Source organism: Manis javanica, chromosome 5, assembly GCF_040802235.1.
Source record: "Manis javanica isolate MJ-LG chromosome 5, MJ_LKY, whole genome shotgun sequence".
NCBI lineage: Eukaryota > Metazoa > Chordata > Mammalia > Pholidota > Manidae > Manis > Manis javanica.
Window position 1 is genome coordinate 114,436,393 of NC_133160.1, and position 23,554 is coordinate 114,459,946.

At 37.5% G+C, this 23,554-nt stretch overlaps 1 protein-coding gene across 1 annotated transcript; it reads right to left on the reverse strand.

Moving 5' to 3' along the window:
• Positions 1-750: 750 nt before the first annotated feature.
• EREG (epiregulin) lies at positions 751-20,162 on the reverse strand. Its single transcript, XM_037003253.2, has 5 exons — positions 19,855-20,162; positions 8,494-8,580; positions 6,740-6,863; positions 5,947-6,096; positions 751-4,146 (listed from the first exon to the last, which is right to left on the reverse strand). The coding sequence occupies exons 1-5, from the start codon at positions 19,898-19,900 to the stop codon at positions 4,065-4,067; spliced, it is 489 nt and encodes a 162-aa protein (XP_036859148.2). The 5' UTR covers positions 19,901-20,162; the 3' UTR covers positions 751-4,064.
• Between the last annotated feature and the right edge of the window lie 3,392 nt (positions 20,163-23,554).

Here is a 23,554-nt window from a genome sequence, read left to right on the forward strand (position 1 = left end):
GAACAATATGATGATTCTGTAAGATTCCAAGGATTTCATTTTATAAGAATTTCTGTTTCTTCCAAGAAAACTCTAAACTAGATCTCTAACTCAAATGATGGTTCTGCTGCCTCTCACATGACCAGAACTGCAGAGGAATTGGGGATCAGGAGACCTTATTTTTCATGCCAGCTCCATCTTTTACTACCACTGGGGCTCTGGACAAATTAATTTTCCACCCTGTAAAACAGTTGTAGCTATGCCTCCCTGTCCTATCCACAGCCTAATGAAATGGCCCAAGAAGCTAATAAATGGATAAAGCACTCTATAAGTTGTTGAAGCATGTACCAAAGACAACATGACTGTGATGGAGATTCAGAGGGACCAATGTTTTGTGCATTAAAGACCAGGGAAGCTGAGGCTCTTGGTTCGCAGATATTGAGGGAGTCACAAGACACACTTCTGGCTGATGTGTCCTTTTTTAAATTACTTCTCAGTAGGTATCTATTCTTTTTAGAGATACTCTTTAAATACTCTTTGAAAATATTGTTTGAAAAATACTAACAGCTAGAATTTTACAATTAATGTGGCTCCTTTTATTTTAAAGACATTCTTCACTACAGTAGGCCATAAAATGTGATAAATTTATATAACACTTTCCCAAACTAAGACTGTTATCTTTATATATTTAAAGTCTTTATATCTAAACACATTATATTTCTGTCACTGCTTTTAAGCTTTTTAATGTACAATGAAAAAAAAGAGACTACATTTATCACTTAAGATTTTTAATGCATGGAGCTTAATGCATTTTTATTTTTCAATTATGCTTTTTTTCCAGTTTCCAACAAAATAAATAAACATTAACAATACTTTTAAAGTATCTCTACTCTCCTTCAATATCTTAAGGTACACAATTATCAAAGCTGATATTGAACACAAACAAATTGATACAATTCAATACTCTGATAAAATTTACTATCAAATGTTACCTTAAACTGCATGCAATAAAACTTTATGTTTCATAGCCTCTTTAATATAAACTGTATACCAAATGGCTCTTCAAATTAAAAAGTGCGATTACAGAGTGCAAAAAAAGCAAAGAGAAAATAAAACATCTTATATTTAACATCATCTGGTTTGAATAAGAGATGTTTTTGATAAAATTATCTTTAGTTAAAACATTAAAATGTACTCCAGAAACACTGCTTATACAAGCCATTACTCCCCCTTCTCCCATATGAATTAGAGTAGAAAAAAATCAGAAAATATTGGGCAGCAAATTAAACACTTCTTTTCAGAAGTATATAGAATGGCTATTACAGAAAATATGACAAAGATGAGACATGAGTTTTAAAAACTGCATTATTGAACTCAACAGGAATTACAAACTAGTATCTTGTATTTGCAGCATTAAAATTGATTTGATGCCAGATGGCAGCTGAATTTACCTTTGAGTCTCTTCTCAATGACTCAAAATAAAAAATCTGATTTAAGACACAGTCATACCAGCTTTGACTCTTGACAGATAGATGAGAAAAGTATGTCTAAAGAACAGTAGCAGTCTATTGTACTATTAATGTTTAATATTTACATAAATCTCAATTTTGAGGTAAAACTTTTTGTGCCAATCATAGAAATTCATGGTTTCAGTCATAGAAATCGTGGTTATACACTATGTCAGCTGGGTTATTGTGTGGGAATAACCTTCCCTTGGTGGGAAGCCATAATTTTTGCAACAATGCATAGAACTTGCATTTGTTCTCAGTATGTTGGATATGCATAGTCCCTTCTAGAAATATATATAGTGATAAATCTGTAAAATGAGGAAGGTATACTAAATGCGAACCAAAAGTCTTTCCATTGTTTGTAGGAAACATGAGCTAGTGGCAATCACGTTTATGTTTACTTAGATTATCCTCATTAAAACAATAATTTTGTACTTATTTTCACCCATAAAAAACAATTTGGGTCTTACCTTTTATTATTTAAAATGAAGTTATAAATAAATATTCAACTTTTACAGGGATTAGTTTTTAAGCATTCTTAAGATTAAAAACATCCATACCTACTTACAATAAGTTATGTAACTGAGATAGTTACTTAAGATAAATAAATATGACTCCGTTTTTGTAGATAAAATAAATGAATTTCAGCTGATTTCTTGGTTAGTCAATACATTTTTTTTTAAACAATCAAGGTCACTTAAATAGGCAGACGTTTACATACAGTAGGTGCAAATAAGGATGCGCAGGATTTAAAATATGTTCTTAGACAGCACATTTGACTTCAGCTACATGTAATGGGAACAGAAATATCCCTTCAGATCTCACTGAATCTCATTTTACTTCTCTTTTTCTAAGTTTTGCATGCTGTTCAAAGAGTAACACATGACTATAATGTTATGATTGGTTGAACTCGTGTACGTGTGTGTGCATATGAATGTACATATATATGTTTAAATTCATCTGTTATTTGTTTTTTCATTGCACCAGATCCAGGACTTTGGATAAGAGTGCTATGAATGCACCAGGCTATATTTGGAGGCAAGTCCTGGCACCTGCCACTTCCGTGGTCAGCCATCACGGGTTTTCTCTTTGTTGGCTTAGCACGTGCCAGGAGGAAGTGTGGATGAAGAATCGACTCTCTCTGACCAGGTGTATGATCCTGAGAGACTGTACGCAAAGGTCTAGTGTTCAGCCAGGCACTCTCCCATGAGCCTGGGGGTGGGGGCAGCTGTGGCTCCTTAGGTGGTTGTCCCAAGTCTCCCTACTAACTCGCTGAAACCACGGGCTATGAGCACAGGGAAGATCGTTGTCTCTTTCAAAAAATAAGCGAAAGACAGAAAACAGAGCCCTTGTTTCATTTCAGTCTCCATAGGAAAGTGTGATTAAAGTCTCTGAATTTTAAAAGCTTTCGAATGAATTTGTTCATTTGGAAAAATACACAATGATTTATTTTTCTTATTCTCCCCACTTTCTGTATAAGGATGTAACTTTAAATATACACTTTTAAATTCTAGAAGAAGCTACTTACTGCATTGTTTTAAGTCAAAATTCTCATGTATAGAAAATGAAATAACTGCATTTCTATCTATAGACAATATATAGAAAGAACTACTGTCTTTACTTTAAGATAATGATTAGTTCATCAAATTTTGGACTATGATTTAGTCTTAGAATTATTCAACAAAGTCCCTAAGAAAATAAATACTCTTAAAAAGAAGCACAAATTTTGGCTTCAAGTATGGATTTTTCTTTATTGTCTCCTGAACAACAGTTACCTCACATAAATGTTGTACTAAAAAAAAGGAACATGGTAAAGTTATAAAATATCTACTGTTTACATAAAAATGTTATAATATTAAGTTCTCAATTCATTTTATGTAAGGAGAGTCTGTTACATGAGTGACCAGTATCCGCAGGAGTTCTGGGCGGACTACTTCCCCAGTGGACAGGGAACTGTCCACTTCCCCGCCAGCTAGATTACACGGAGTTGCCGCTGAGGACGGAAGCCGAGAGAGCGCAGCCCTCCCGGGTTTAGTTTGTTTCAGATGCATAGTGTTTAGCACATGATCTAGACTTACCTCTCCCCGATCCCCACTGCATTACTGTTTTAATACGTGACACAGTGGGGCCAAGTCATTCATCAAACTATAATATAGTCAAACCAATCATCATTGATTTGAGGAGTAGAAAAAACACATCTTTTAAGTTGATTTTACCACATATTTAAGCTTACAGAAATCTGTTATTTGTTGACACTTCCTGAGCAATTGCTCACTCAACACTGTGCAGCAGGCAAATAAGCTTTGAAGCTTTCAATAAAGCATTTAGTCCAGGAAATTATTTCTTACAAAAATATCGATTTTCTTTCTATATTAAATATTTTGTATACATCATACATTAGGAGACAGTTTGTTAAAAATAAAACAAAAATAAAGCAAAAATAAAAACCTTTCCAAATATTTAAAAATACACCATTGTTGACTGAACACATGACCCAACATAAATACTATTAATAAAATAGGAATATGAACAGAACTAGGCAGGCTGTACATTTCTGCCCATAGCTTGATGGACTGTTCAGACTCGTGGCAATGCCAGATCCCCTGAGGTCACCCTTTCATATTCCTTCTTTGGTTCTTTACTTTTTTTATTTCTGTACCTAGAAATATTCAGAAATAAAACTGTTAGCAGTGTTAGTTAACAATAATAACAAACTGTGTTAAAATAGAAACAAATAGAGACTCAATAGGTACATCATTACAGTGTTTCCAAAATGACTAACGTGAATAAGGTAGGAAGGGTTACTGTTCCCTGGTCAAACAATTTGGGGAGGAAGTGGTAAAATACAGTTAAATGACTTCTTAGATGCTTTCATGTTGTAATATAAGTTATAAAATTTCAGGAGAGTATGTGACCACATGGAAGCCTGAGTTTTTTTCTCTCTCTTCCCAATCCCTTTCTTCTCTCTCTCAATTTCTCCCTCTGTCTCATTCTATTTCCTACCTCCTTTCCTCCCAGTCTCTCTTTCTTTCTAAGGAATTTATATTTTGAATATCACACTATACCTTACTATATTTTACCTATCACACTGATATAATGTTAACACCAATAAAAATTAAAATATCTAATTTTATCAGGCACTAATTAGGTGACTGACAACATTCTAGATGTTATCCATTTACGATTTATTTTATCCTCACATTTGCCATTATCATCCCCACTTTACAGATGAGGAAAGTGATGTATAAATGGGTCACATAACCTGGCCAGGTTCTTCCAGGTAGGATTCATAAATTTATCAAGATTCAAAATAATCTTTCATTCATTCAAGCTACGTTCCTAATATTTTGAGTTCATCTTGGAGATGAAACATGTAGCTTTGAGGAAACTGCATAATGTTTATCGTTAGTGGAAAAATACAATTAGAAGGACTTTGTTTAGACTCCATTCTGCCACTTGTCAACTAAATGAACTGGGACATATCAATTTACCTCTCTAGATCTCATTGTCCCATCTTTATAAAGGAAAGGATTACAGTCAAAAACCTTTCAGGTCTTAATAATCAATCTTAATAATCATATCTGTGATCATACCTCATTAGGGAGGCATTATAATTTGATGACTAGAATCAAAAAATAAGTTTAATCATAAAAATAGCACATTTTTCAGACCTTCAAAGGAAGAAGTGGGTTACTTTCAGCAAAAATAAAGTAAAATAAAATTCACTCAAGTCTTTTCTGAAAAATTTGTACCAGTTTCAAAATAAGAAGGCTTTCATAGAGGCATTTTAATGGCAGCTGTGATTAACTAATTGATACTGACCCCATATGCTGGTCCTAACCCTAAAAAACTGCCAGTCTAATATACTGTGGATAGTTTCAATGCCCACACTATGTCTTCTCAGTTATCAGCATAGATTGGTATAGTATTGTACATGAGGATAGAGTGTCACTGTTTTGGGAACTGATGTGAACCATTTTTTTTTTAAGTAAGCATTTATAATTGTCTGGTAACTCATTTTTACTAGTCTTCCTTAATTAAGATCCCAAGCCTCTGGGGTTAGTAGTTTACAAAGCATATTTTATGAAATACAGAATTTGACCTAAAAACTTAAATCAAGTGGCTAAATATAACATCAGCATCATGCCTTATGCTTCACTTTCACATTAATCGTACTCAGTACTGAAAGCAGTCCTGCCATTAGTGCAAGATAGGGATTCCTATCTGTATTCCAAGTTTGACTTGCATAAGGTCACAGAGATAATAAATAACAAAGCTAATAATAATAGAGCCAAATCCAGATGTTCTGCCCCTAAAACTTCTTCATAAATATCATCAGTACACAGTCTCTCTTATGCCTCTAAATAATACTTTGTCCATATTTATACCCAGTTTGTTTGTAAGTCTGTATTGTGTACAAGTACTTTATGAAAGCAAAGCTTAAAAAGCACTGGCTTACCATCTGCAGAAATAGTAGAAGGAACCGGCAATTATGATAAGGAACAAGATAATAAGAACCACAGTCAGAGCTACATATTCCTTGCTCAAGGGTTGTTGGACAGTTAAGAAGAAGTGCTCACATCGGACACCAGTGTAACCCACTTCACACCTAAAAGAAAACGCAAGAGAATGATCATTTACTTAAAAAAGAAGTCGTGGTTGTGAAGTAGTTTTGCAAGACCTAATCTCACGTTTATCTCACATGCAAGAAATCAATGTTGTTTGCTTGCCAAAAGTTGTAAAGATGAATTCGAAGACTGACCTTAGAGAGGCCAGCACTGATTAAAAAAAAGCTCTGCATACACTCAAGCTAAATTATGGTATAAAGTGACAATCTGGTTCAGCTGCCAGGGTGGCTGATAATCTAGAAGGATATTTTGTAAATTTTGCCTGTTTGAGTTGCTTTTCGTCTAATCGCTGGAATCAATTCTTAGAACAGTCGTTGCCCTTGAAGATCCAGTGAGAAGATTAAGAGTTAGCTGCTATTGTGGCAAGTATGAGAGGGAGACATCCGAAGCTCTGCCCATTCCACAGCCTGGAAGTATCCATACAATTTGAAAACTACTGTTCGTTCCCCAGTTTAAAAAAAGTCACTTCATAAGGTTTCTAATAGTACATTATAAAACTGCATGCCAGTAGCACATATAAACTACAGCCCATGGAAATGCAGAGTAACTTCAAAAAATAAAAAATAGAGAAATACAGGGTTTAAAAAAAAACTGGTTTGTGTTTGTTTGTTTTTGGCATATTACCTGCAGTAATTTTCACTCATGTCCACCAGGTAGATGCACTGTCCATGTAAACAGTAGCCATTCATGTCAGAGCCACACTTTGTTATGGACACTTGAGCCACACGGGGGTTGTCTTCTGTCTGAACTGTGATGGAAATGGAAAAATTGAATTGATTCTGCTGCTGTCTTTGAAGTGTTAATTACCCCTTCATAATAGCAACCATGGGGCTATTGTAACAAAGGAGGTCAGGAGCCAATCTAGTTGGGGAGAATTTTCAGGACTAGGATGGCAGCCTAGTTATCACACTCCCTAGACCAATAAACAACATCTGACCCCGAAGGAAAATGTCCAATGGACTAAACAAAACAAATAAAATAGGATTTAATTCTCAAAAGACAACCTTTAAAGATAGAAAAGGGAAGTTTACAACACATGCAATAATCATTAATTCTCCACAATTACTCACTTATCCAAATATGTCTATTTTTTTTTTCAAATCTCAAAGTAATTCTGAAATACATTACTTCAAAAGCAATTGTGAGCTGAAACGATTAATTAATTCAAGAAAGCTTCATTCTATTTTTAAGCCGAGATGGCATAGTTTGGTGTGCATTCCAAGTTTTTGAGGTTCCATCAAAAAATCAATCAAAGCTTCCCACCATCTCTAACAATGAGACCTGAATGCGAACTAAGCAAACCCTGAGATGCAAATGCAGGTAGGTTGAAATAGTGCTTCATCCTACATATAAAATTTACAGTGTTTTAGTTACTAAAATGTGAAAGATACTTATGAAATAATCAAACAATAGCATCTTGATTGTAATGTTCTTGCCGAAATGATTAAAAAAAAAAAAAAGGGAGGGAGGGAGGCAGACCAAGTCTCCAGATTGCCTGATGTAGGAGGACAAAAGGGAAGGTGAAGTTGTATGAAATTTACTGGTTTCTCAGGATAAGACTTGACTTAATAGCTCAGACTGAATATAAAGCAAATCTCTCTTGAACACATCTGTGGGTAAAATTGTAGTATTCCAGAATATCCCGTCTGGCTTTAGTGCATCTCCTAGGAACAGGAGTTCCTAAGGGGTGGAGAGAATTTGTTCATCTCCATATCAATGGGTAATAACCTATGCAACTGAGGGCTTTTCTGGACCTGACAGGTTGGGGGAGGTCTCTCTTGCTTCCCTTTGACTGATTTCGGTTTTGGCTAGGTATTTTGCCCCAGGATTTCCTCTCCCCAGAGTTACAACATCCGAAGTCCTCTGGGGTCCTCAGACTGTGTATCACTTATCTTTGATTCCTATACTTAAGCACGGTGTCCAGCAGGTAATTAAGTATTCTGCAAATATTTTCTGAATAAATGTTGTAACTAGAGAGAAAGGACACTATTTGTTCCTTTTACAAAAAATAACAACAAAATATATGTTGATTATCTACTACGTACAAAGTTTAAGTCTTCCAATTTTGCCTGTGATTCAACCTCCAACAATGGTTTCAGAGCAGAGCTCTGGGGAATGGCCAATGGGAAACTTTCTTCCCTATCTCTTTAAGAGCCAATCTTGATATATAACTGCATGCTTTGTTCCTTGCCCTCTAGTTATTCCTTTATGTAATTTTTCCAGATTGCTAGTTCATAAGGGAAGGTCAAAAAATTATTTTGTTAATACAGCAGCTTCTCCCCTTTTTCTCCCCACTATCACAAATATATGGTCTTTGAATTTACATTTCTGTCAAGAATGTGTAATCTTTGATGCAACACTGACAAAGCTGGGCTTACCTAAAGCTGTGCAGTTATCTCCAGATTCTCCTGGGATACATGAAGGAATCACAGTTGTACTGAGAACTGCTTGTAGAAGATGGAAACCTATTTATGGAGAAAAGTCAAACATATAAATAAGACTTTAAGGAAAGAAATCTCGATCACATTTCCACACAACTGCAGTATTTAGAGGATTGTTTTAATTATTTCATGAACGTGCTCCATCGAAGCCATAAAAGAAAATAACTCATGAAAACGGGCATATCATTGAAAATAAAAGAACCCCCAACCCTTCTGTCCAAGGGTCAAAGCCTTGGCATTACATTCATAGTTGCAGATTTGACCTGCTCTAACTTTCTCACAGCAACCCTTTCAAAGACCTGATCTTGAATTTGATTTCCTAAGACACTTAGCAATAAGAAAATTGTAGAATTGACACTGTTTTGCTCCATGATATGTTTGGAGCAATGCTGCAAGGTAGAACCTGCCACAAAAGAAGGCTTCAAATGAAAATCAGATTTTATTTATGATTAACAACTCTTCAATTTAAGATTTTTTGTTTTTGATTTAAGTACCTAAGTTACTCTTTGCATTATATTATGAAGAAAAATAGATTTTAATTAACAAAATGTAATCTAAGTGAAGTCAGAATATATCTTATCTAATATGGAAAAGAACATACATGTTAGATGAATCACAATGAGCCTCAGAACCCAGTTTCCGTCCGCCCAGTAAATCGGAACAAGGCGTTTCATCATGCGTCTCCACTCAAAAGAGAAAGGTTTGAAAACAGGCACCAGAATGACTCAAGTACTTGTTTGTGAGTTGCATTAGAAACATAAGAAGAATCCTTTTAATTGGATAGATGTTTACTGAAGAGAGTTTAGTCTCTTCTGTTTAGCAGTCAGGTATTTGCCCTTCAACCACTCTTTCCAGTCTTAATGACTAACTGTTAAGTAATAAACATTAATGGTGGTTCTAGGAGTAGTAGTTGGCAGCAGTTAACATTTATTGAGCAGATACCATATGCAAGCATCTTCCTTATGTACATTATCTCATTAAAACCTCTCAGTGACTCTTTAAAGAAGATACTACTGTCATCCCCATTAAACAGATGAGAAAAGTGAGACATAAAGAGTTTAAGTAACTTTCTCAAGGGTACATAGCAATGTTGTTAATGGGCTACATTATAGAATTTGGAAATAGGCAATAATACTAGAGGATAATGGACATCACACAGAACAAACTAGGGTAAATGTAGCTGAAGTAAAGTATTTAACACCACAGGGAGGCAACGAAGTATGGTAGAAAGGCAATCCTGGGAGAAAACCTGAGCTATGTGATTTTGGACAAATTAACTTCTCTGAATCTCAGTTTTCCCTAACTTACAGAGTTTTGGAGAGAATTAAATGAAATGGTATGTTTTTTTTTTCTGAACTGACTAACATGCCAGAGACTTCCATAAATGGTCCATGATACTCAATATCTAGCCGCCAGTTTTAGCAGTATATGTGGGTAGTGCCCTCTATTGGCCTACAACATCACAAATCTTTGTAATTTGGTTATTGGAAAGGATGATCTAATCATGTAATAATAGATTTATTTTTACTTTTTCTTAATCAGAGGAGGCAAGCATCTGTCAAGAAAATTGCATATTCTTTGGGTATTAAAAACTAAATGTACACATCAGCAGAGTTCATAATTTCATCATGTTTCAAACTTGACACTCATGACAATCCTTGTGAAGTAGTTATTAGCCCCAAACAACCCCAGAGCAGTTAAATTAAATGTCTTGCCCAAGACCAATTGTCTAGTGACTACCGAAAAAAAGAGGAATCTATCTTTTGATATCAAATTTCATAATCTTTCAATGATTTGAAAACACTTTCTGAAAAGTCTAGAACTATCTCCTCCCTACTCCGTAATTCCCCTATAATACAGATGCTGCTCCAATTGCTCTTAGAGGAAAAATAATCTTTCTTAACCAAAAAGTGTCTAACATTTGGATTTCACTGTCAGGTGCACAGAATTTGAAAAGGTAACTTTTCCACATAGCTATTTATGGAGAATAAGCTAGATTCTCACCCATCAATTTTGTTCTACTTCTCAATGTAATTTTGCCATGTGCTTTCCCTACTGAAGACTTAAACCCTTCAACTGATATAATCCACCCAACACAAGCAGGAGTTCCAGATATCTAATTCTTGGCCCTTCTATCCCTCCGTCCCTCTTCAACTGAGGAGAACTTTGGAGGAGACATGATCAGTTCTCCCACTACACGAGGTCAGCCGGTCCATTCTGTATATGCACATGTGAAGCTCATTTCTCTGTCCCTTTTTGGAAATCAGAGACTAGTTTTTCTGTTTGGAACTGCTTACAACTGCAACCTATAACTATTACAGAATCCAGCTAGTTTTGGGGTGTTGCTGCTTAGCCTTTTTTTTTTTAACGTTTTTAGGAGCTGTTAGTTTTTCCACTGTTGGAAACTTTGTTCCATTTAAACAGGCCACAGGTGAAATACTTGTTTTTGTGAATTAAAGAATGTTCAGAGCAGGGCGTGCCTCCAAAAAAATCTGGGCTCTCCTAAACTGTGACGCTCCCTTGGATACAATCCATTGCTCGGGACAGTTTCTGTGAGACTGGCTACATTAATCCAACATCCGGATGTTTTGTAGATGAAATTGTAAATAACTTTACATGCTTTCCTCAAACAAAAGTGTTTAGACTACAGTTTCATCATGGATGTATGTAGCCAATAAAATTAGCAAAATGGGTTCTAAATTGTGTGTCGCTTTGCACAGCATTATAGCTTTAAAACAGTGGTTCTCAAGCTTCCCCAGTGTCACCTCTGTCCTAGGTCCTTGCAAACTGGAGTAGAAGAGTAACTGGGGATTATCAAAAGACTGAAAAAGCCCACCCATGGAGAATTCTGATATCTACCACCCTGTCACACTGAAGAATCACAACTCATTATTTTAAAGTCAAACAGGGAAGGAAGAGATGCTAAAGTATTTCCATAGATATATTTAACCTTTCAGTGTTATTTGAACATAATGATCTATGATTCAACTGCAAATATTACATTTGAGTTTCTGATTCCTGAGCATGGGTCCCTGATAAGAAAATAATTCACTATGATATTAGAGATTTTAGATAGTGTCAGGGTGTCAGAAAACATCTGGTGGCAAGATCTACATTGGTAATTAAGATATAGAGGAATTCTGTGCAAGGTGATATGGGTAGATGATCTGTAAACTCAAAATTGACTGTTGGGATTTCTATTTCAATAATGCTATGAAAATCAAAATCCCTTTTTTGGTCAAATTTCCAAATGGGTTTTAGGAATCTGAAGCTCACCTATTCATTTTTCTACCTTCACCTTTCAGGGATTGTGTTTCAGTGAAATCTCAAATATGCCAGCAGGAAGTGGTGCCAATGACTCATAAGATACAAATTACCTCTATTTTGTGAGTCAGGGCCAAGCCTACATCATTACACAATATTGGGGACCGTGTGGGAGAGGTTGAGTGCCATCACACGCATGGGGCAGCACTAAATGCCCACTAAATGGGGCATTAAGCAGTGCTTGCCCAGTAGTCAACAGGAATTCCAGATGGAGAGAACATCCTCCTTTTTGCACACAGTTTCTTTTGACATTGCTTCCTTATGGCTACACTTCATCAAGGAGCAAGGAAATGGCTCCCCTAAAAAGCAATCAAGCAAATAAAAATGATCCCAAATAAAATGAGATATGTTACAGAATGAAAGGAATGCACCTCATTTTCCCATTTTAAACTTTTAGAATATTTAGACCAGAACAGCAAACTCATAATGAATCATAGTGTTTGCCCAGTCCAAACAGGTAGCAAAATCCGCTTGGCTCACACTGTTGCTGGGGTCACATGCCTGCCTACTCATGGACTGTTAGTTTTCTACCCTCTTCCATGGCAGTCTGTAATTTTAGGATTTGTCTGTAGCATGGTAGTCTTGTTAGGTTGCATACTTTCAAGGAGTGTATATGCCCTCACCATTTCCAGATACCTTTTTGTTTTAAATAAAATCCCACTATTAGATAAGGTATTGCTTAACCTTGGTTTGAACAACTGTAAACTCTTTATATAAATATATATAAAATATTTACAAAATATAAAAAATAAATACATATATATACATATTTTATAAATATATATGTAATATATATGTAATATATATTTATAGATATATAATATATATCTTGTCTTCTACCAGCATTCTCTTCTACATTTTTTTCAGTATTAATCTTATAACTAAGTTTCATTAAAAACTACATGTAAAAACCAACTATAGCTATTTGAGACAAAACACATAAAACCTGAGGTTGATATAATAACAGATTACAAATAAGCATTTTTTTTACTTTTGGGTTTTAATAGATAGCCTAGAATCTTCCTTATCAAGTGGTAAGAGAAGACTTTATAGGCCACATTTTTCAATTCTTAAGCATTAAAATATACTCTTCAGTTTTGGTAATAATTTCTAAAACATATTTCAAAGTGTTCATTATTTCAGTCATATAATACTGTACTTAAAGCTATTCAAATCAAGAATCAGTAAGCCAAAATATGAGGTGTAGTTTATTTTACCTACAAGTGGAAGATGTATATCTTATCAATAAAGGAACTGTTCTCATAATGCAGGATGCAATATCAACTCTTGTGTAAAGAGTATAATTGATATTATGCTGAGTCTTGGAATTTTGTGACTAAGAGCCCTAAATATGGGACATGCATCCCCTAAAAGCCAAAGATTCTTCTCTACAGTATTATTTCAAATGTTCTATTGAAAATGTATTTTTTTCTTCAAGATAATGTCACACTAGAGGACTTTTTTAAATAACATTTTCTATCTTCACACCCTTCTGTCTTTCTTTTCATGCCTATCCCTATTAATACAATTCAGAAAGTTAAATTACTATTTCATGATTTTTGCAAAAGGACAATCTCCTAAAGGAGCAACAGTTTGGACTATAAGTATTTTCCATTTGCCTTCTTTTCATTATGATTATATTGTAGCCCAAAGCTTTGATTACTTAATGGCATTTTAAGGTTATTGACTATCATATTATTCATTCTTTATAGAGGCCTATTGCCCAAAATTAATTTGCAAAAGGATGGAATTTTAATCAGTGAGAATCAAAAAAAAAAGAGGAGAAAGTATATAAAAGGTAATTTTAAAGTCTCAAAACTAATTACTTTTCATCCAGAGAAATTGTGAAATGCAACTAGCACAATGGAAGTGGCAAATAAATCTTATTTCATGAAAATGTATTTTTTGGTCATCAGTGAAGACATACTTTCAGTGAGAAGCACATTTGCATCTGTAGGATGATAATAGGTTTGGAAGGGCTTAGTTATACTCAATAAATGGGAAAGAAGGAAGAGAGCAACTTGGCCTATACCTCCTTTAATAACTAACTGCCTCAAATTATATTTGTTCGACAAGTATCTATTGAAATTTTTCTATATACAAGATTTTGAAATAGATGCTGAAAGATAAATTGATGCAAAAGACATAGTTCCTGTTCTAAATAGTTAATGGATGGGGCTAGATCTCTGGTATTTTAAAGGATGAAGAAGGAAAGGAGAGAATTCATAGATGATCCCAAGTTTCTGGGGTGCTGTACTTATCTTTCATCTTGTTTCATCTTATATGAGGAAACACAACCTTTAAAGGCATAGGAGCCATTCAGATGTCCCAAAGGAAGTATATAATAGAACTTTGGGGAAATAGATGATAAAGAGTAGATAGAAATGGCTAAGGGAATTGGAGAAAAAAGAAATTTAGTGTTGTGGGAGAGAGACAAGAGAGCAGGTTAAAGGAGGCGTGTTGGTCAGCAATGCAATGATTGAAGAAAGTGCAAGTGACTCCATCTTAAATGATAGCCATCATTATGCAGGGCAGATGGTGCTAAAATCAGCAATAGAAATTGCTAAGTTAGTTTTTTAACATTAGAATTGGTTTCCGATTTGCATCCAGCTTACCATTAATATTAATTTTATTTTTAACACAAGCACTGGTTATTCAAACTGAATTCTGAGTGGAAATGTGTTATAACAATGGAAAATACATTAGGTAAGGGTTCTTAACGAAGTAATTCTGTCAACCAGGGGCATTTGGCATGCTTGGAGACATTTTCGGGTGTCACAACTCAGGGGGTGTTACTGACATCTAGTGGGTAGAGACCAGGGTTGCTAGTAAATACACCGCAACGCTGAGGACAGCCCATGGCAAAGACTTAACAGTCAGTAGTGGAAATAGAGCCACGGCTGAAACCCCTGTATCAGACAAGAGGTGTGGAGTCCCTTCTAGATCTGATACCAGTTTTATCACCCTGAAGCTGTTTCCTTATCTCTGAAAACACCTGGGAGTGGGGTGAAGTGGAGGGGAAGATGTAATTTAGATTAGATTACTGTAAGGTTCCTTTCAATTCTAAAACAACACTTCTCTTCCTCTTTTTCTTGCTGACAAAAAGGGAAGAAAAATTATTAAACGTTATTATTAAACGTAATTGAACTTTCAAAAACTATTGCTTAATCTCAAATCTCCATTTGCATCTGAAGCACATTTTCAAAGAATAGTTGAGTCAAAACATACAGTTGAAAGTCTGAATAAAGTACCATTCTAGTCATTCAGTCAATTAACACTTACTGAGTGTTTAACACAAACCTATCACAATGTGAATGATGAAAGATAAGTACAGCACCAAGCAGAGGCAGGGCTGATGTGCACCTGCAGGAGGAGGGCCGCACCAGAGGAATGGGAAGGGTGCACAGGATAGGGGCAGACTGCACGTTTATTTTTGAGTGCAAAAATCTTTCTCTGGGAGGAAGCGGGAGTGGGTATCAGAGGAAGCATGATTCTTTCCTTCAGTCTTGAAGGATGAGTAGAACTCTTACCACAAGTGAAGAGTGATTTGAGGGCATCCACAGTGCAGGTACAACATATTCAAACTTAGAGCCTTACATGCTGAGTAACTCTTTTTAAGCCTGTTTTCTCATTTGTAAAATGGGAATAACAACAGATTTCCTGGGTGAAATAGAGAATTACTGGAAGGTTCAAATGAAGCATTCTCTAAGAAAGCACTTGATGATGATGGTGATGATAACAATGGCTCTAATTTTCAAAGTGCTTTTTATTATTTTCTAATACAATATTTATTAAATCTATATACAATAACCTGACACTATCACTATCATGATCTCCATTTTACAGATGAGAAAACTGATGCCAAAGAGGAATAATAAATCTTTCTGAAAGTATGAAATAAATGCGCTGGGATGTGAAACCTGTGTTCTATGTTATTCCATGTCTCTTGATTCAAAACTATAAAGTTTGACATATGTAAATATAAATGTGTGTGTGTGCGTGTGTGTATGTATATCCAGGTGAGAGAGGCTTTTTCCCTTATCTAGAGGATTTTCAAGATTTGTATTTAACCCACTTTCATGCCTCAAATTTAAAATTCAGGATTTCTGACCTAAGAAATTAAGGGTTAACATTTTTTTTGGGACAATTACCAAATTGTCCTGTGTATTATAAATAATGTCCTAGTTAATTAAATCATTTCTTTAAGCAAGAATGTCACTGAACCTTTATTTGCCCTGTAACTAGACACCCAGTCTTACATCAACTGCATTGCCAGAGGACACTGAGTCTGCTGCATTACTCCATGTTTTCAAAGGTTCCAGAACTGCCATACCAAGGAGATGGCTGTCAGGGTGCTCCTCCCTGAGGATCTCGATTACAGCTTTGCAGAGTCTTCCCACTGTCTTCTGAATGAATGTTCTCAACAGCAGTTGCCATATTAATTAGACAATTTGCATAGGCCTATATTCAGAGTGAAGACTGACAGTGAGGAAACCACACCTTCATTTACAGTCTCTTGGAAGAGCATTTCTCACATGACATTTGCATCTCTTGGATGATTAGGAAATGGAGATTCTTGGGTGAAAATGGACAGAAGACATTCAAATTCAGTTTTCCCAAAGTGACTATGTGAAGACTGTGCTTTTTCTTTTTTACCCAAGGAAGTAACTATATTTTCACTGTTGATAGAAATGTGCTGTAGATTCCAGCTTGGTCCCTTATTGGTCCTATGTTCAGGTCACAATAATATAAAAAGGATACAGGGAATTAAAAGGATGGAATTATCCTTCTCCTTGATAGCTTTAACTTAATACTCATCCAAGAAAATAAATAAAAGCCTCAGTCAACTGACGTCAATGGCTGCTTCATAATAAAAGTAATTTCCTGGGAACTGTATTGATTAAAAATGCTGAAAGTTGGTTAAGTAAAAATTCAACATATTCTAGCACAGCTTAAGAAAAACAGTCACATCTTTCTTTACCTGATTTTGAGTGATACCATAAAAATACCATTTTTGTATATATGCATGCTTGTCCTCATAACAGGTTCTAAGCCCTGGGGCAGCCCCCAGAGTATGCTGAAATTTTGCTATTAGAACCTGTGATTTTTATTATGCTCCTGATAACCCTGAGACCTCTGGCTCCTTACACATCGCTCCAGAATGACCATGCCGCTCACTATCTGCAAGTCCTTATAAGGTATTTGACTTCACTGAGCTTTAGTTTCTTCTTTTGTCCAACTGGGCTAATCAATACCTACTTTACTTAGCTATTTTAAGGAGTAAATAAAATGATAGGTATAAAGGACCAAACACACGACATAGTTGGCTCACAGCAGGCATTTGGTGATTGTTAGTTCCTTTCTCAGTCCTGGATTTGGGCCCCACTGCTGAACCACACACCCCAGTTATCCAGGTTGGTCATATGGTGAGATGGTACTGTAGGCAGCTAGAGTGCCTGGGTCAAAATCCAGACAGGAGGGGACTGTCATCATGTTTTCTGCCAATGATGTGTCATCTCTGCATTGTGCCAGCAGTCTGGCAGCTAATAAACTCTCAGGGTCAATAGAAAGATCTGAGGTGTGCCAATCAATGTCTTACTGAGATCATGCTTCATATTTTCAAGAAAGTTTATGCTGTTCAATTCTCTGCCATTGTGCAATGAATGAGAGAGAAATTGTCTTGGAAATGTCATTCAGGAATGTGCTCAAAAGCCCATTTGGATATCAATGAAAATGTTTGATTTTAGGTTGAGAGCCTCTAAACATTAAGTGCAGATTAAGGCAAAATTTTCTCCTCTTTGTGCTGGAACAATCACAAGATTAGAAATGATAATTCAGCTCTCAAATTGTAGATTTTTTAGAAATGTATTATCTAGTTTGGGGTATCTCAACCCTTTTACATAATGTTCACTAAGCTAAAAGTGCTAGCAAACCAGTTTAGCTCTGCTTTTCTATGGGAACTCGGATCACAGTTTCCCAATATATAAAGTAAGAATAGCAATATCAAATATTTCTAAAATTTAAAAATAACCAAGTGATTATGAGTGTATATCAATTTGAATCTGCATGTGTTGGAGGCAGAGGATGCTACTGAAGGCATCTATATTTTTTTCCCATAGTCAAAAATACACATAAATTCTACACGCAGAAAAGCAATAATATAATGGTTGCTGAAACCTAAAATAAATGTCTCCTTCTTTTGAAGCTAGCTAGACATCTGGGAAAAGCATTTCTAAGTAATCTTTTGTTTGGGGAAAACAGGCAATTTCAGAAATGACTGGTGGTCTTGCCTTTTGTCCATGTGCTTTAGAATAAGACTACTGGACTTAGACACCTGAATAGAGTTTAGCGATTAGATGCTGAACTTCAAACAGGAACTTTGCTAGTGGCAGAGAAATATCTAAACGAACTGGGAAAACAGAAACTGACCTAGCTCATTTGGAAATGGGCTTGGCAGCTGATGAAACAGGTGAACTATAATTAAGTAATGCAATAAAGGAGTTAAACACTTTCATGACAACAAAAACACACACAGCACACATACACTAGATGGGTAGTAACCAGGTTATTCATAGGCTCTTGCTGTCTCAAATTAGAATATTCAATGAGGGGCCCGAAACAGACACTTGAATTGTTCAGATGCAACCTTACAGGTGGGGGGAAAAAAAGCGCTAAGTCATTCTTATCTCTAGGTTCATTTCTAACTGTAGGAAAACTGTCACCTTTCTAATTTTATTCTCTTCACAGAGACTTCAAAATAAAGATAGCAAAGTCACATTGTTTCCTGAGAATCTTCTAGCAACTCATTCTTAGCACGGTTTGGGTAGAAAGCACAGATCCAGTTTCCACTTACGTTCCTGAACTTGGACAAGTAAATTCCAGCTATGCATAGTATGCATTTCATTAGGTCTCCCAACCCCTGAGATAAGGTGTGTCGAAATAATTGAACTGTCACATCCTGCACAGGTGAAGTTCTGTTGTTAGGGGACTTCACCTCCTTGCAACTCCAGAAAGAATGTGATACTGGGAACTTTTATTTCCTTATTAAAATGTCTATATGCAATACATATATAAGAATAAGAATATACAATTTTTTGTATTTTAAAATTCCTCTTGAAGATTAAGGAATTAAGGAGAAGTAATGCTTTTTTTCAAACCAGAAAGATTACAAACGTTTTTTGTTGTTTTTGTTTTTTCCTGTACACACGAATTAAATCATCTCAAATAGGAAGACAGGCATTAAAGTGCACTTAGCGATTGTAGGCCAGCGGGTGCTATTAGCCTCAAAAGGCTCAGGCCGCGGGGCAAACCGGAAGCGGCGGGTGTCAGGGTCCAAGGGCTGCGAGGAGCGCCGGCCCCTGCCAGGTCCTTTCCGCTCCAGGTATGCATGAACAGCGGTTTAATTCCGTGGCGAAAGGAGCTCCAGCACCGCTGGCACCGGCACATACCAGCGCCCCCAGAAGCTTAACCAGGCTTGCTTTAGAAAACTGAGGACAGGATAGGAGGAAAAGCATTTCTTTCCAAGGAGTCGCTCATGCGTGGTCTAGTCTCTCCTCCCGCCCCCTGCCCTTCCCCAACCCTGACAGCCCCCAGCCCCAAGTCCCGCCAAAAAATAACAGAACTTGAAATGTCAACAGTACTCCCCCGGTCTTCGGATTTTTAGAAGTGGCAAGTTTTCCAAAGAAAAAAACAAAAGCTTTTCACTTTTTTATTTTGCCTAATACGGAGCCCTGTACATGCATAACATAAACACCAATAGTTAATTCATCGATGAAAGGCAGTTATAACACCGACCCCCTCCCGCACCCTATCCCATTCCAGCCCCGGCTGGAGGGAAAGACGGACGCGCGCAACGAGACGCGGTTGGCCGCGCGGTACACCTGCGCCCGGTGGAGAGCGCCCTACCCGGCACGTGGCACGCGCCCGCCTAGTCTCGGCGTGGCGGGCGGGAGCGGGCCGGGCGGCGGGACTCACCCAGGCAGAGCAGCAGCGGGACCCGGTCGGCCCGGCGCGGCCCCATCCTCCTCTCCGCGGCGGGCACAGGCGATGCGCGGCACTGGGCTGGGGCGGAGCGGGCGGCGGGGCCGAGCGCACCGGCCAGGCGGGAACCGGAGGGGCTGCGGTGGAGGCTGCGGGAAGCCTGGAGGGCCACGCGTCGGCCGCGTGCCTCTGACACCAGCCTGTCCGGCAAGTGAGCTCGACTGCCCGGCGCTGAGACCTTTATGTGCCTGGGGAGGGGCCTCGGGCCGGAGAACTTACTAACGGGGTGAGGTGCAAAGTGCCCAGAGTTTCACAATCGTCCCCGGGGGAGGAGTGGCCGGAGGACTGTCCGGATGTTACCCTCCCTCTCCGAACACCTAAGAGTGGTTGAGGAATGAAAAAATGCCCTTCTGGTTAGCCGGGGACTACTCCCCAAACTTTTCCATCTCCTTCTGCACTCCTGCGGGAAGAGGTGGAGGGCATGGACCAGATGGATTGCTGTACTTTGTGGGTCACCCTCCAGGCAGTGGGTGGTTTTAGTTGCTCTGGGTGACACATATTTAACTTGAGTTAAAGTCAGTCTTCCAGGAGGGGCTGGTGTTCCCCGCATGTGCTTTTGGGGAGCTGTGTGTGTGAGTGAGGGACTTGCGAACATAGCTGAAATTTGCCAGCGGCTCAGGTGCTCTCCTTATATTCATACCCATCACTGCCCAGGAGCGGAGCCTTTCTCGTCTACACCTTCCTTCTCTGGCCCCTCTGCTTCCAGCGTGATTCAGCACTCATGGCTTCAAAGTCTAGTAATTATGAAGAAAAACCCTAAATTACTTTTTTCTCTGACCTACCAGCCTGCTGCTTTTGATTTAACTTCTTCCACCTTTTCCCAGATCCTCTCACTCCCCCGTACAAAATCTTTGTACTTCCCTTTTGGACAAAGCCTGCCGCAATCGGAACCGAATGAGTTTTTAAACCTCAGCCCCCACTAGTTGGCCAGGCAAACTGTCTCACTCCAACCGGGCTGGGAGACTCAGTATGTCTTCGCTTATTCCCACTTTCTTGCCTTTGCTGATGCAGACAGTTTGGGGAATGGCTGCCTTTCACTGGAACTGGTCAAATCCTTCACATTTTCATGTTTCTCCTCAAGGGCTTGGCTTTCTTGAGCCTACAGGGATCCCTTTTCATTCTGATCTCTCACAGCTTGTATGGTTGATTTTCCCCCTAGACATATAGAATGCTAGGTCTAGTACCTCATGCCTGATGAAACTACTTTGTATTGTTCACCTTCTTGTTAGTAAGTCACATGTTCAGATGTGTATGGATAAATTACTTTTTATTGTGTTCCCCTGTAGGGCTTAAGAACAAGTGAATTTAGCATTAAGAAAACATATTTGAATAGAAAAGGGAATGGATATTGATAACTCCTTACCTTTCTACTTTCCACTTTTTTCTTACTCCTTGTCTTTTCTTTTTGGTGTTTTGGCCTTTTTCTTCTTCACTCCAAGTGGTGCCCTGTAATGTCCAGAACTCTCGTGCTGGAAACAAATACTTCATTCTTCCTTCAGTGGTTAAGGCCATGGGTTCTGCATTTAGCTTGTCTGCATGTGAACATTATTTCATATCTTTGTTTCTTCATATGTAAACCAGGGATAATAATAATATCTAACTCATAGAAAGATATGAGAGTGCTTACCACAGTGCCTTGCACAGAGCTAGCGCTCAAAAATACCTCATGTTATAAACAAACACTGATGCTTAGTGTGGTGGTACTTGGTAAGTTGTCAGTCTTCAGTAGGTAAATAGATCAATGAACAGAGTAGGACAGAGGAGTATTGGGGGCTTCTAAGTCTAACTCCTCAATCTATCAAGAAAACAGGCAGTTAAGTGACTTCTCACTTTAACTTCTCTTGTAAAAGAACAAATGGAACCAAGAAAGATAATGGTGGCAATGGGTTAGTTTTATGGTGCATTAATGGGGATCACAAGTTTGATGAAGCACCATTTGGAAAAGGGACTACTGGATGTATCATGGTTTTTGTTCTACCAGTTGTGTCTAGGAAATACATAGCTCAAGTGTCTGGAAAAATAAAGGCAGAATTTGAAAGAATGGTATCACCTAGGAGTGTTTCCTTATTTTCTCCAGTGCTGCTGTCAAATACTTGGGAGTCACAGGAAGAAAAATCTACTAGTACTGACAAATGTCTTCTTTCCGAAATATAGTGTGCTTTTGTGCTCGAAAGGAGGCCGGGGATGCCCTGGGGAGTAGGGGGTCATGCTGCAGCCATCCACCTGGAGGTATGGGTATGTGAAGAGGAGCTGTCACTTCGCAGCTGCTGCCTTACATGCATGAGATCCTGTGCCCGTGGAAAAATCCTTGTGCTTATTCCCAAACTCCACAATGATGTTCTCTTCTATGGGCTGATTCTACATGGTGTGAAGAAATCTTTTCTTTATTGGTTCTGTGTTTACTCAATTTTCTAGCCATTAGTTTTTGAGAATGACTCCCTCATGACACATCTGGGAATATTTGCCACTGCATCCACAAAACAGGCTACTGCTGCTTCTTTGTTTTAACAATGGGAACAGTTTTCATTACGTGTTCATTTAAATGTATATACTTGATATGAAGTACAATCATAATTCCTCTTAAAGGCACAAAACATACCTGAAGACAGAACAGTCTGAGAAGAAAACAATTGAGCTATATAAATTTTTCCAACTGGAAAGTTACTTAAAGACCTCAGCCATATTAGCAATTATGAATCTGACAGGTATTTGGTTTTTTTCAAAGGTGTTAGTAAGTCAAAATAATATCTATAGGCTAAGTGTATAATCTATCTAATATTCCTTAAAATATATTGAGTCTACTGTAATTATTAAAATGTATCTGTTAAAATTGATGCTGAATAAAGTTGACTTGGAGACATATTTTTTAATTGCTATATAACACACATGGAACCATGTCAGGTGGTGGATGCTGCAAAAATAATCCTTTTATATTACAAGGGGTCTTCTTAGAGCAAGTGAGAAAACCCTGGCCTGGCATCATACACATGCAGGCTCTACAATGGTACCCGCACTGCAGACTGGGGCCAGATGGAGCCCTGGGCCCCACCTGAAGAGCCAGCATCTAGCCTCAGACAAGAACTTAACAAAATCTCATAGTCCTTCTGGCTCTTGCTTTTTTCCTCAAGTTAGTGCTTTTTGGACTGGCACCTGCTTATTAAGAAATCACTGCTCTTCAAACTGACATCTGAGCATACCACTGTGGTGAATTGGCTTTTATACAACACAAAATGTTTAATAAGTCTTTTATTAGCCAGTCCTTCCCACGAACCACTGACAGGGAATGGTACTGGATTGCTTTTGTCTAAGGAAGGCATTGAAAAACACAGAAGCATGTCCAAGACCAGATTGCTAGATTTAATATTCAAAATATGAAACCTTGAGCATGAATTGTTTTGTCAGATGACAACTTTTGAAAAAAATCCATTTTAGTCTAAATTTAGTCAGATGTCAATCATATGGGGACCTTACAAGTTCACTTGAATGAAGAACTTATGACTTTCATGATAATTATTTAAATATACATTTAAATTAAATATTTTCTTATACAAATGAAGCACAAATTTTTGAGCAAAATGCTGGGCTCCATATTTCCCCATAAACTTCTTGGGACAGAGATTGTTTGATTTTTCCC